Consider the following 15,344-nt stretch of genomic DNA (forward strand, 5'->3'; position numbering starts at 1 on the left):
AATCAGAATCAATAATTCTAGAAAGTGAAACTAGTATATAGCAAAATAATGTAACAAAATTATATGTGCCTTGCAAAATACTCTCAAATGACCTATTTTAGAGATAATTCTGTAAATAAATAAAAAGTTAATTTTTCTGAAGTTATATACCCAATTTAGAAACTGTCTCTTCTTAGTTTGACCAACATCATATTATGGTTGACAAAGAAAGAGAAGGAATTGATACAAACCACTTTTGTAGTGAAAATAAGAATTAATTGGAATATGTATACAAATATAAATGGCACATGCAAACAAGCATTTTCCTAGCTTATTTAATCATTATAGCATCATTCTGAGGTAAGTATTATTGTTATCCACCTTTGATAAAAGAGGAAATTGATGATTAGAGACATTAACTAATTCCCTAAGATCAAATAGCATGTCGGATGGCTTCAATTGTTCCAGAACATTTTGCATATATGAAAACAATTTTATGAAAGAAAAAAAACACTTGGAAATACAGATACTGACTGGAAATCCATTATAACAATTGAAATGATTCAGCTTACATGGGAAAATACCAGACATCAGTGTTAAGGGATGGGATATCTATTATATGAAAAGATCATTAAATTCTAAATAAAATAAGAATAAATGTACCAGAAAACATAAATGATGTATGTTAAAGAACTGAGAGGAAGGAGGAATGATGCTGGTTTATGATTAGGAAATACCAGAGTAGTGAGTGCCTATTTCTGAGCAGAGATCTGAAAGAAAAAGAAATCTGAAATTAGTTAACAAATCTCTGTTAGAAAAGGAAGGGCTTCCTGTAATTAAAAAAAAAAGTCCATTGGAATGGGCTCCGTCCCTCTCCGAACCCAGCACTACTGGAAACAGCACCAACCATACACACCCAGAGAGGCTGTAACTAGTAAGGAAAGATTCTGATACCCTAACACCCTAGACACCATTCCAATGGCAGGCTAAAATTCCTTTCTAAGACAAATTCTTCTATTCGCAATTGGATATTAAAGGACATAATAAGTAAGTGATGGTTAAGGTAACAAATTAAAACTCATCCACACTAAAATATAATCAATCAATCTTTAAGTGGCTTTGTTAGAGATACGTGGTACAAAGAGCTGGAAGAAAGTGAACACTCTGAGTGGGTGAAGTAGCTGCCATCAGTGAAATGAAGGATGTAAAATTTATTGTGCTCCATGAATGTGCCAGGTATTATGCTAACTGCTTTAATTCTTACAATATCCTCGTGAATGGGGCATGATCTCTATGTTAAAAATGAAAAAACTGAGGTTAAGTAATTTGCTCCTCAAGGTCACATAACCAGTAAAAGAGTAAATGGCAAAGTCAGGATACAAAACCAGCTGTCTTACTCTAAAGCCCATGTTCGCTAACACATTTTACATACACAATGGAGAGAGAGAGAGAGACAGAGGGAAAGAGAAAGAGACCTTTAATTTAAAAGATAGTATTTTCTTATAGGAAGCCCAGTTTAACCAATAGCTAAGATATAATAGAATACAATATACAGTTGAGATTCCACAGAATTGAATTTTGACTAAATTTTCTGTTGATATTTGAGTAATAGTGAATAAGCTTTTTTTAAGTAATTTCAAGCAGCAAGATAAATTTTGATAACGTTTCTTCTTAATTTCAAGGTGAATGGGTCCAACTTCAAAAAAAAAAAAAAAAGAAGGAGAAGAGAAGAGAAAAATGACTTGTATTCATGTCCTTCAAAGTAATTAGCAACTTTCAAAAGTGATTGGTATAAAACAATTATTGTCATTGATCAGCTCTGAATAGATAATTTTAAACAAAGTCATTGTGTGCTCAGCAGATTACAGCTTGTTAACGGGCAAGTTCTAAATGACCTCTTAAGCTAGTCAAATCAATGATGCATATTCCTCATTAAGTAACATCAAAATGTAAGTGGTCTTATAAATAATGTTTATTTTAAGCACTAAAACAAATGGCAAAACCTTGATATATCAAAAGCCATCTGCTCATAGAAAAGATTTCCCCTCCATTAGGTTTACTTTTTTTATTCCTGAAAATCCAAAGTAACCTTAATGCCACTAAAAGAGAGAAAAAAAAAATCTTCTCTTAAAATAAAAATGAAGACATAGAAAACAAAGTCATGATTATAACCCACCTAATAACAAAGGTCTAAATGTGTATGAGAGCACAGAAGGGAAAACAGTGACAATCATCCTCTTTATTTTCATATACACTGTTCTATATTTACTAAGTCCACCTTCCTGTGCTCAGTATAGTCTTTAAGAATGTTAACGTTAACTAGATTTTTACTTATTCCATATTAGTTTCTTCTGTTTAATATCCCATTTCCCTACTCTACCTGACTTTATACAGGCACTTTCTTTCTCTACAAATCTACTTAATTGTTTCACAGTGAGTGGTACCAGAAGTTGCAGGAGGAAGGAAGAAATATATTTTTGCATGTGATGAAACTTTTAAATACCTGTCCATTATCAGGTAAAAGCTTGGGGTTGTCCAGATGGTCCCTTCTCTTTCTCCCCAGGCTGACATCTTGAGACACCCTTTGTTTATGTATGAATTAGACTATGTGTTAATCATTCTGTATTCTCCAAACCATGTCCAGTATATAAATAAGAGACCATCAGAATCTTTTTCCTGAATTCCTGACCTACCTCCATCTACCTAATATTGGGGTCCTTATTCTAAACATAAATGCTTGCCTCATGGAATGATAAATATGTATAGTATCATAAGTAGCTTAGGAGATTGAGATCTTTATATATCTAACACACATTTAATCATTTTAAAACAAAGTCTCTTCTTACACTTTTTTATATTTTAGACACATTGGGACATAAAAGATGGTTACTTGATAGTTCAAGTTAGATAAATTTGTGTGAATTAAAATTTTTCATATGTAGATCCAGAGCTCGAAGCAGAAATAAGCCATGAAGTCACGTTATTTTCCAAATTGGTCATTTTCAATGATCTTTGGTCTAGGGTTCATCTCGCTATCATAGTTTTAAATTTCCTTAAGGTGAGCATTTCAGTCTGAACTAAAATGTTTTAGGGCACTAAATTCAAGTTAAATCATTTAAATATGTATAATAATGTAAAAAATCTGTTGAAACTCTGTGGATTCCAGCAAATTTTCACTAAGTAAGTACATGTTATTGATCAATAACATGTATAAGGAATCTAGGTAAATGGAACAGAGAGCTTTCTACACACTAAGTAATTCTTGCCCCCATCTTTACAATACAGGGTGGACATTAAGTTCTTGTGCAATTTACTTTGTTAAACTAGTTTAAATTGCACACGAACTTTATATCCACCATGTATTACTGGAAGTGTGACTCTTGGAGCACCATATTTGCTGGGTCTGAGGTGAGTGGCACCCAAGTGCTTACCTCTATTCTCACTAACACAGAAAAGGGAGGGTCTGTTATTCCAGACTGTGAGAAGATACACAACTGTACATCTAGATGGGGCTGGGAGAGAAACAAGTGGAGCAACTAAACCAGCTCATGGCATTTGTGTAAGATATTAAAAGCTGTACAAAGACAGAACTGAAAATAAAAATTGGGGGCCCAATTTAAATGGGGTCCACCATGAAGCACCCAAGTTACTGGAAGAAAAGCAGAACTGTAATTTGGAATGAAGTCGAATTGAAGATGGAAAAGGAAATAAAGCGTCACACAGAGGAGCAGGAGGACTAGTGCTCCAGAAGCTAAGATAAAAATTTACTGAGCAATTTACTGCTGTATTAATTGACTGTCACTGGCCTAGCAGCAGATCAGCAGCAGGGGCTTTGTAAAGGCATATCGTGGGTTCTGACAGCAGCTTCTATCACAGAAAACCTCCTTCAAGCCGGTATTTGTTACAATACTTCAGCAAAATCCTAAATGTCAAGAAGTCTTCACTAATGTATGAACCGCACTGACCAAATTTTATCTTTCCACACCCAGTTTATCCACACCTCATGGCCTGGTCAAGTAATCAAATAAGGCTCAAAGATCCTGCAGGAAAAGCTCAAATAACTTCCACCAAGGGCACTTAGGGACTTAGAGAAAAGTATTTAAAGCAAAGGATATTTTTCACTCTTTGCTTAGAAAAGAATGGCTCAACCTTAGTTGGTGGTTGGTTTATTCAGGGATATTTATCTAACCACCTACTATAAGCCAAGCATTGAAGACAGAAATGAAGAAGATAGTCTTCTTAGTAAAGTATCTCAAGAATGGAAAAAAAAAATTGATGTACTCAATAGTAATATGAAACCAATATATAAGCAATTACACTCTCATACAAATGATAAAACACAAATATAGTCTAGCCAAGGGGTGGAGTGAGGAGGGAGAGTGGAAAGTGACTGGTGGGATAAGGGAGGGCCTTTGGTGGAATCTCACTTAATGTGCACAATGCCCAGGCATCCAGCATGCCCCCTGGGTGAGGGACTCTTCCACAACTTAAAACTTTAAAAGTGAGGACAATGTAACCTAAAAATGTGTACCCTCATATTAATTTGAAATTTAAAAAAAAGAAATGAAGAAGATAGGATCTAGGCCTTAAAGGATTTATAGTATGTGGGAGGGTGGAGACAGGCATGTAAATTAGTAAAGATAATAAAATGTTACAGGTTTTATAACAGAAGTATGTTGATGGTGAAATGGGAACATTAAAAGAGGGAGTGATGAATTCCACAGGGGTAGGGGGATCATAAAGTCTTTAGAGAAAAGGTGACCCTTTAAAAAAGAAATGCTGTAAATCAGGGTATTGGTATCTATTAAATAAAAGAAAATCACATACATATAATTTGTTCTTCATTACAGAAGAGTGATGGCCATTTTGAGATGGATAGGGTTTAAATAAAACTTCTCTCTTCAGAAATGTTCCACTGTCCTCTTTGACAATTGAATATAATTTAGTTTTCATAGCAGCAATCAGTAGCCAAAGATACAACTTTCAATTGGTTTAATTCATAAGGCAAATTCAGATAAAAGTTTTTTCTCATACATTGTATGTGAAGGTCCTATTATGATTTGGGTATCATATAGCTGTCTAAACAATACTGGCCATATGGATTTTTCATAGTTATCTGTTACCCTTATGGGTTCTTCCTCCTGAATACCTGCCATCCATATGTATATAAATTATAGGTAGTTGTTTTGAATAAAATTACCTGATAGCTTATGAACTAAAAAGGGAGAGTTATAGTTAACGGAAATAAAACTTCAAGCCAGGCAGAGTGGCTCAGGCCTATGATCCTGGCACTTTGGGAGGACAAGGCAGGTGGTTCATTTGAACTCAGGAGTTTGAGACCAGCCTCAGGAAGAGTGAGACCCTATCTCTACTAAGAATAGAAAATTAGCCACTGTGGTGTTATGGCTAGTCTATCGTCCCAGCTACTTAGGGGGCTGAGGCAGGAGGATCACTTGAACCCAGGAGTTTGAGGTTGCTGGCACTCTAACCTCAGCAACCTTGGCACTCTAACCTCAGCAACAGAGTGAGACTGTCTTTAAAAAATATATATATATATATTATATACATATATATATATAAGTTTATACATAAACTTCAGCTACTAGTATATAGGGTTTTAATTTTGGATATGTACGACACAAAGGTATGTGGACTACACTGATCTCTTTAGCCATTTACTCCTGCAGAAAGCAAAATTTTAAGAGCAAAACATCCACTGACAAATAAATGTGTCGAAGTCCACTTAAAAATAAATTCAGTTCCATTCACGGGTCACTATGATCAACCAATGCTAAAAACTAATCTTTGTTAGGCAATCACTTGTGGCCTTCATGAAAATGAGCCTCATTCCTGATCCCTCAATTTAGGAACATGAAACACCTTGTCTTATTACCAAGTTAACTCATCCCAAATCTCTCGTTGGAGAAATGTTTCTTATGAATTTCCCACAGTAACCTTTACACACTCCACATGGGCTCACAGCACTTCTCTGTCCAGGAGGGGATCATTGCACCTCTCAGTAAAGCTCAAGGGTTTCCTCTCCTCACTTTAATCCCCACTGCAGTCCCACCATTCTCCTTTCTCCTAGAACTTGAGTGAAAAACAAAGAAACAAACAAAAAACACCTAGAATCCAGACTTGGTAAGAGCAGACTTTATTTGAAAGGATTACGGCAGGGGGAAGGAGAGGAGTGACCGTGGCAACAGGCAGGAGTGCTGCTGCGGGAGGGGAAACTGACTGAGATTTCCAGGCTTACTTGGGTCATTATGGAGGGAAACAAATGAAGCCCTCCCAACAACAGATAAGCAAAGCAAGCTGAAACCTGCATGGGTGAATCAGAAAGGACTCTGTTTATTGTGTTTCTTGGAAGTGAAATAATAGACCAAAACACAGTCTGTCTCAAAACTTTCACAGTGACCCACGTACAGGAAGGTGGTAAACAAGAAACATCTAATGTGTAGAAGCAGAAGGAAAGAGTGGCTTCTACGATTGAATAGTAGATCATCCAATATTTTACCCTGAATCCTGTCTATTCTTAGGAGGGGTTGTTATAAAGATGGTACATGCTGATCAAAGTTCAGGGACCCGGGGGAGAGAGAATGCTAAATCACACTTTGGTTAACCAACATTTTGTTCTAGCTGATCAGTGGGAATAGGCAGGTTAGTTAACCATTTGTGCTGGTAAAAAAATGGAGATTGGAGGGGATCTGTCAGGCGCTGTGGTAGGTAAATAAGTGGGACACCCGGTGTATCTTATCTAATTCTTAGGCAGAAGGGCAGCATTTCCAAAGTAAGCTGTTTCCAAAATGCAAAAGGGTCCGAGGATTTTTTTTCTTTAATCTTTCTTGTTTTCCAATATCACGGGACTCCAGTAAAGTACAACATTGTCCATTGAATTTAATCAAAGACAAATTGACATTGGACAACACTATTAAGAAACAGAGCTTTTAGTATGACGTGAGAATAAGTAAAAAAACTCTGCCTGGTAGTGATGTTTATTTCTTAGATAAACCTAGCCTAGGTAAAAGGAACCTTGATGATTCAAGCCAGATCAGACTCGAGCTAAAGGTTTGAGGCTAACTAATGAACCAAAGTACAGGATTTCTAACCTTGTCTTCTGTGCTTCTCCCCAGTAGCATAGAAGATAGGGAAGACCTCCTTCTATGATCTCCCCTGATGATCTAGGGAAATACCTAAACATTTGGTCATTAAATGCTTTGGGTTTCTAGTCATCTAATACCCTTTACATTGGAGACACATCTGACATGAAGGAAAAGAATCTAATCTTAATCTTTCACTTAATCTAAAACTGAAAGATTAAGTCTACGGCAGAGTTATACAGAGAATCAAGATCTCCTAAATTCCCAAACCAAAATATTTCCATGAAAAGAGGAAAATCATCCTGTTTTCCTATATGATTATTACTGAGAAAGGTAAACAACCATTTCACTGGGAGTATCTGCGCCTAGCTCAGGAAAAGCAGGAAGAACTATTTCCTCCTCTTATTTTTTCCCTCAAACTCTAAGAAAGCAGAGAGGCAGATGGAGAGAGATACTGGAGACTCTTCCCAGGTATTCACATTTGCAGAGGAAAGCACCCTTTTCACAACCAATATATATAGTTAAAATAAAGTCAATTTTCCCACTGTGGTTCCACAAAGGACTTTTAGAAATTATTTTACTACCTTGCCTCACCACAAATAATATCTATTATTTGTAGAAATAAGAACAGGTTAATAAAAACAAATAAGGCAACATAGATTGTAAAGACATTAGTGAAATTCATTTAAGAAATGTCTCCATTTATAATAGTTTAGCAATTAAGCTAATGCCTTATCATCTGTAACAAAAGAAATAATATTATTACTGTGCCCATTCCCCAAATCTGCACAGAAACCAAGCTCAAGTCTCACAATTGCTAAATTCAGCTTTTTATTAGGAAAATAGCACATAAAAATGAACACAGAAATGATAGAAATGAAACTGCTAAGCTGGAAACTGACTTCATTACTGTTAAATCATATGAATAATTTCTAATTGATTTGTATTGGGCAGGAATCTTGTATTCCAGACCCATGTTCGTCTATTTATCACAATATATTCTCTATGACATATGGAAACTAATACATTGCTCCATTAATATTTAAGTCTCTCTCTAGTTACGGCTCAGAGATATTTAACATTCTAAAACATAAGCATATATAATTACACGTTTTACATTTTACTCTAATTTTTAATACTGCCAAGATTATTTAGCATAACTAACTTTTTAACTGCATACTCTTTTCTCTCTTTACCATTACCATATCAATCAAATTTGCATTATTCTGCTTTGCTCATTTTATTAAAAGTGAATTCGGGGCACAATTGACTTTTCATTTGTTTAACAAGTAAAGAAATATTTACCCTGACAGCCATTGTATTGTAGAAATTCATCTTCATAGCATAATATGCTACCTGTGAATCAAGAAAAAAAAGATGGCATACATTTCAGTTACACAAAGACAGTGTAGCCTATTTTTACATATGAAAGATAAGAATCTTTATACATAATACATAATAAGAGTTCTAGGCTTAGAAAAATGAAATCAAACTTTGTATAGAAGAGATAGGCTTCCTAATACATAATGCAAGCTTAACCAGAAAAATCTATGGTAGTCAAACTAGGAGCTAATGGAGATATATGATCATAAAATGCTCTCCGCTGAGTTTGATAATCAATGGTGCTCTACTGAGAATAGAATAACAAAGCAGAAATATTCACAAGTGCTGGTGACATGTAGTATTGTATGATTTATTCACTGGGGTTCTTTTAGCCAAAACTCACAGAAACATAAAAGGAATTCATATTTCAAGACGTCTGGTTTAATGAAAAATTCAAAGAAATGCTGTCTTCAGTAGAAATTGTTCAAGGATATGGATGCAGTGATGGAGCAAAATTGTGCCTTCCAACCATCTATGCAAAATGTTATGTACTTAGCTGCCTCCTGAGTAATCCTTGGGAATTTTGTTTCATTTAATATTCATTTTAACATCATAAAATCATAAATACAGTGATATCATGTTACAGCAAATCCCTTGACATAGTGAAGACTTCCTAAAGTGTTGGTTTCTTTCTGGTAAGGCACATTTATCTATTAATATACCAATCTTTCTTATAGCATATTATTTAGCAACGTAGCTTATTTCAATGAATATATTGCTTAAAGTAAAGCTTCCACACCTGTTCTATCTCTTGATTAAAAATATAAAATTAAAATAACTCATGATAGTACAATAAAAGTTAAAGCAATGCAATACATATTATTCAGCACGATATACATCATTATACATTTTTATTCAAACCAAATTCATTCAAGTAACATAACTTGAGTCCAGGTAGTAGGTGTTACATTTCAGGCAAAAACCAGAGAAAACTGCCTTAACTCTTTATAGAGGAGTTTTCTGCCCCATTATAAACAGGAATTCATACAAAAGGGTTTCACTATAATTAGCATTGTTTGAATTGCCTGGTCTGATATAAAGCAAATTGTCTGTGGAGAGCAGCAGGGATGGATTATTTATCAACAGTTTGAGCAATTAAGAAACAGTTGGCTGCAATATGTTATTTACAAATGAACACAATGATGTTATTTCATTTTAAATTCTCTTTCTTCATTACAGCAAGCAAAGCATAATTCTTAATGTTTGAGATGATTTCAAGTATTTACTTTAATATTCTATTTCTTTATGTCAAATTGAAGGAAATGTTGCCACTAAATTTTTTTTTTTAAAGAAAACTTTGGAAATTATATTCTCCAAAATGTGTTGATTCAGAAAAAGATGTTTCTTGTCTTAGTCATAACATTGTTTATTTACTTATTTATTTTCATTTATTTATTCTTTTGAGACAGAGTCTCACTTTGATGTCCTTGGTAGAGGGTTGTAGAGTCATAACTCACAGCAACCTCAAACTCTTGGGCTCAGCAATTCTCTTGCCTCAGCCTCCAGAGTAGCTGGGACTATAGGCGCCCACCACAATGCCTGGCTATTGTTAGAGACGGGGTCTCTCCCTTGCTCAGCCTGCTCTCCAACTCCTGAGCTCAAGCAATCCATTTGCCTCGGCCTCCCAAGTGCTGGGATTACAGGTATGAGCCATGGTGTCTGGCCCTATCATGGTTGATTTAACAGTGGAGGGTGTCCGTGTGAGCTTTTGAGCTACAAACCTGAGTTCAACTCCTGACTTTGCTGTAAGCAGCTATGTTGCCTTGAATAAATTACTTAAGTTTCTTGGTCTTGCCTTCTATCCTTATAAAGTAGGGCATTATGCCTCATTGAATTGTTGTGAAGATTAAAATGAGATAAAGTATTTAAGGTGCTTGGGACATAGCTGATAGTATGAAAGGGATTATCAGTAGTGCTAACAGTTACACATTGTGTTGTTAAAAGTATGCAATTTAACTATAAGTAAAATTCCAAAAAGTATAAAGGGCTCAATTTTATTATCAACTAACAGGAATGAGAGATGGAGTTTTTGAGTCTAGAAATTGTAAATTCTATGTGAAAAGCACTTTGATTCTCATATATCATTCTCAAGTAAACTACAGACTGATACTATATTTATTCTCAATTCTCTAGCCCTGATGCTTTCAGAAGTACTGAAAAAACATACATGATGCAGATATTGCATGATTCCAATTATATGAGTTAAGTAGAATACTCAAATTCACAGGGGAAAAAAAAGTAGAATGGAGCTTATCAGGATCTAGGGGATGTGAAGAGTTAATGTTCAACAGGTACAGAGTTTCAGTTTAGGATGATGAAAGTTTTGGAAATGGATAGTTGTAATGGTTGCATAATAAAGCGAATGTGTTTACTGCCACTAAATAGTACAATTAAAAATTGTTGAAATGTTAAATTTTATGTTATATATATTTTATCCTAATTTTTGAAAAATCATATGTGAATGTGAGCTGTGCATTTTCATAAGGTATCCATAAGGTATCTAGAAGATATATTTGGACACTGAAATTTTATAAAATTTCATCTAAGTCTTTGTTTTTCCACTCTAAGTAATGATAATTATTTGTTATACTAATGTTTCAGTCACTTGAATAGTTAAACTATCACTCATATGAAAGTCATTGTTCTTAAAATATTTTTCAGAATTCTGTGCTAAATGGGCCATTGGTTTGTTCATTTTGTTTCATTCCATAAAGTTGGGTGTGTAAAGCATATTCTAGTTGCAGGATGTTAATAAAATAGCCAAGTTAGCCAGGGCAACAGAGTGAGATTCTGTTTAAAAATAATAATGATAACATATCCAAGAATGACAAGCCATTTTAATTTTTCAGCAGAAAAAAAATTCTTATTTTCCTTTTCATTAGTTCCTATTCCTTTATCATCAAGACGCCGAGTCTATTTTAAGGGGGAAGACTGAAGATTTGGGGTAAAATTAAGCATTAAAGGGGTAGATTGTTTTATTGTGATGGCAACACAGTGCTAAATGATAGATACTCACCAAATGTTTGTTGAATAAATAAGGGAAGGGAAAGAGGCAATGACAGGAAAAAGAAAAGAAGTAGGGAAAGAGTAGGAGAATTGCTATCTTGCAATGACAAGAATAGAACAGGAAGAATTCCTGGATTAAAACTATAGCATTTGAACACTACCAACCATTTGTCAGGTATATAAACTTGGTCACATTACCTAGCTAAATTTTTAGAAAAATTTTGAAATATTTTTGTGGGAGGAACATATTTCTTTTGAAAATCTAATTAATTTTCTGTGTTGTTAATATCCAGGTGGACCTTTTGGAAAGGGCTGCTATTCAATTAAACTAGACCAAAGTGGTCAAACTTGCTATTTATAACTGGTGTCCTATCCGATTTGTTGGTTATTGTGGTAAGCTAGTTGACCCTACTGTACTGATTGATAAGTATTTTGAATATCATCTCGCTTTTAAGATACTCTTAGGAGTAGTCAGTTTCACCAGTAGCTATGTTTATTTTCTTTTGAGGATTTGATTCTCTCATTTTTACCCATCATTTCCAATTATTCTCTGAGCTTTGTCAAGTCTTCTTTTCCATGACCGTACTATCTACAGTCTTCATACCTCCTGCATCTTTTTTTTTTTTTTTTTTTTTTGCAGTTTTTGGCCGGGGCCAGGTTCGAACCCACCACCTCTGGCATACAGGGTGGTGCCCCACTCCTTGAGCTACAGGCGCCGCCCTCCTGCATCTTATTTTTAATTCATTTAGAACATTTCCTCTAGATTAATTTTGTCAAGTATTACTTTTAACAAAGTACCTGGGCTCGGCACCTGTAGCACAGTGGTTATGACGCCAGCCACATACACCAAGGGTGGCAGGTTCGAACCCGGCAATGGCAATAAAAAAATAGCTGTGCATTGTCGCAGGCACCTGAAGTGCCAGCTACTTGGAAGGCGAAGCAAGAGAATCACATAAGCCCAACAGTTGAAAGGAGGTTACTGTGAGCTGTGACACCACAGCACTCTACAGAGGGGGACATAGTGAAACTCTGACTAAAAAAAAAAAAAAGTGCTTTTTGGATTCTTAAAAATCGTAGAACTTCAATACTTTCCAATTGCTTAAGCCAAGCCTTCTTAATTGGGCTGATTGGTGGAACTAACACACTTGAGTATTTCAGATCACTAGAGAAAGATAAACTCACAAGCTAAGGCACATAGCATCCTTTTCAGTTTCCTAGTTGGGTAATGATTACATTTAAGTTCCTTCCTTTTTTTCCTATCAAATTAAATATATTGGGAGAATAAACAAGAACCACTTTTTTACAGGTAAAAGTGATAGGCACAGGTCACCACAGTCAGGTGTCAACCCTTTTTTCCTCTTTCCCTCATCCTTTCCCTTAAACTTCAGTCTCACCACATTATCGCACTGTTTTTCCACTCCCCTTGCCTAAAACATCCCACCATTTTTTTTCTAACTGTCCAAATCCCATCTCTCTTGTTTTTCATACAAGCTTTTATTTAAAAGAAAAACTACCTTTTCTCCACTACCCCAAGTCCCACCACTGAAATAAGAAGCTAGTGTTCTCCTAGCACCAAAGGTGCATTTAAACCATTTCAAACCGGTAGGATGTGCATCATTAATAACAAAAAAGAAAAAAAGATTGAATCTCAAGCTTTCCAACTTTATTACTTTCTTTCCCTTTTTGGTGTAGCTTTCTTCAGGTCTCTGGATAATAGTACCCTCTTTCCTTCTTGTCCCTTTCCAACCCGTGCTAACTATATGGTATAAAGATTGTCACACCTACATGAAGGCCTCACTCTTCACCAGAGCTCCTGCCATTATCCCAGGATTTTTCACATGCATGGAGACAGCATATTCAGTTATCTAATCTCACAGTCCCAGAGACTTCCACTTCAGTTTAGCCTCGTATTTTCATAGCACGCTTCAGACCTTGTTGACCGTAACTGTTCCACTTTTTGTTTTAAACTCAGACTGTAAATTCCTCTCCTTAAAGTCCTGGGGACTTAATTTCTTTTAACTCTTTTGCACCTAATTTAGATCTTGTACAGATCTTGTACCCTCTCTCTTTTTTCTCAGTTACAAATGCCTTCTTCACATATTTTCATATGTAATATACAATTGCTATATCATATTTTGTTATATGAACATGCTGTAAATTACTTGATTTTTTTCTTTACTGTTAAGCATTTGGGTCGGAAATAAAGAAAAGATGAGCTTCAAGGAGGAACCATTTCAAAAGCAAAACACTTAAAGTAATCGATATTTATAGTAATTTTAAGTAATGCATCTATATAACTTGACAAAATCGGCTGGCTAAATTGGAGAAAACAAAGCAAATGTGTGCATCAAAGTGATGACAGTGCATTAAGCCATGCACATGTGGATAACAGATCTGAGGAGCCTGAGTCTTTGTTATTTTCCACATCAGTGCCATCCACATTTCATAATTTTCAGTATAACCATTAAAATAAGTTATTACCAAGTAATTGTAAGTATTTTGTGCATATACTTTGCCTTGTTTGCTGGCAACTGATAACAATCCGGTCATTGTCAAAAGTTGATTTTAAAAACAACCTTTCTTTTTTCATATAAAAAGGATTGAAAGCTGATTACATTCTTTCAGTAACTACTATCTTTAAAAATGAGTGAACCGAATCTAAATTCACTTCATAATTATGATATAAATACATTAATAAGGTTTGAAATTTGTATAGGTAACTGAATCTTAAGTGGTTTTGCCTCCGATGCTTATTTAACCTGAAGGAAAATAATACATATGTATCAGCTTTCTGCTTTGACACTAAAAAGTGAAGAATGTTGCCTTATCTTACAACTGATTTAGAAGTCCCATAAAGAACATTATCAAGAATTGGGAATTTTCTCACGTAAAGAAGAAACATGTATTCATCTAATGAAGAGAAATAAAAATGCCTATAAAAGCAGCTGAGTTTGTCTCTTATCAGTTTTAAAATGTTTTAAAATTGTGACTGATTTTTTGCTTTGTTTTCAGATATTCTGTCCCCAAACTAAAGCACAGTGATGCAATCACAGCTCACTGCAGCCTTGAACTCCTAGGCTCAGGTACTCCCACATCAATCTTAGTACTAGGGACCACAAGCAGGCACCATCATGCTCAGCTAATGTTTTTATTTTTTTGTAAAGACAGGGTCTTGCTATGTGGCCCAGCTGGGTGTTGAACTCTTGGACTCAAACCATCCTCCTTCCCCAGCCTCTCAAAATGATGGAACTATGGGAGTGAGCCATTGTGCCTGCTCTTGACAATATTTTATGTATTTTTTCTATCCATAAAAAGAGAAAATTGCTGCTACTTGTCATAATAATATACAATGTAATATAATAGTAAAGTTAGTAAAACTTCCTTTCATTGTTATTCTTTTAAATATTCAATCAATGTCACCCATATACATTGTGAACCTTAATTTCAATGATATAGTATATTATTTTTATAATTTAAACAATCTCTTTTAAAATCATAATTATCTTTATAAATTTAATTGTTCTACCATGGGCTATTCATACATTTCAACAAATTTTTTTTTATTAAACTGCTTATTCACTGGATGATGTCAATTTAGAAGCATAACATTGAGCTGTTTAGGACTACAGTTATATACATTTATTTCATAATATACACTGAATTAATTATGTGCTGTGATAATCTTTATTTTTCTCTACTCTCAGACCATGATCATTAAAAAGTATTTTATATCAAACATAATTTAAATTATATAACGATAAAATATTTTTCAAAAGCAAATTTTAAAGTATAAAAAATAGGCACAAACTGTTCTATATAGTTTATTTTGATAGATTCGCTCAGGGAACACTCACAACAGTGTTCTAAAAGAGGCAG

General features: G+C 34.7%; 1 protein-coding gene across 2 annotated transcripts in view; it reads right to left on the minus strand.

Annotated features, from left to right (window-relative positions):
• Window positions 1–15,344, minus strand: part of SPATA17 (spermatogenesis associated 17) — a 287,476-nt gene that overhangs the window by 230,466 nt on the left and 41,666 nt on the right. For both annotated transcript variants that reach the window (XM_053606767.1, XM_053606768.1), the window contains exon 4: window positions 8,385–8,435. In XM_053606767.1, the coding sequence (XP_053462742.1) occupies window positions 8,385–8,435 (51 nt within the window). The remainder of the gene's footprint in view (window positions 1–8,384; window positions 8,436–15,344) is intronic.

Source organism: Nycticebus coucang, chromosome 10, assembly GCF_027406575.1.
Source record: "Nycticebus coucang isolate mNycCou1 chromosome 10, mNycCou1.pri, whole genome shotgun sequence".
Lineage (NCBI taxonomy): Eukaryota > Metazoa > Chordata > Mammalia > Primates > Lorisidae > Nycticebus > Nycticebus coucang.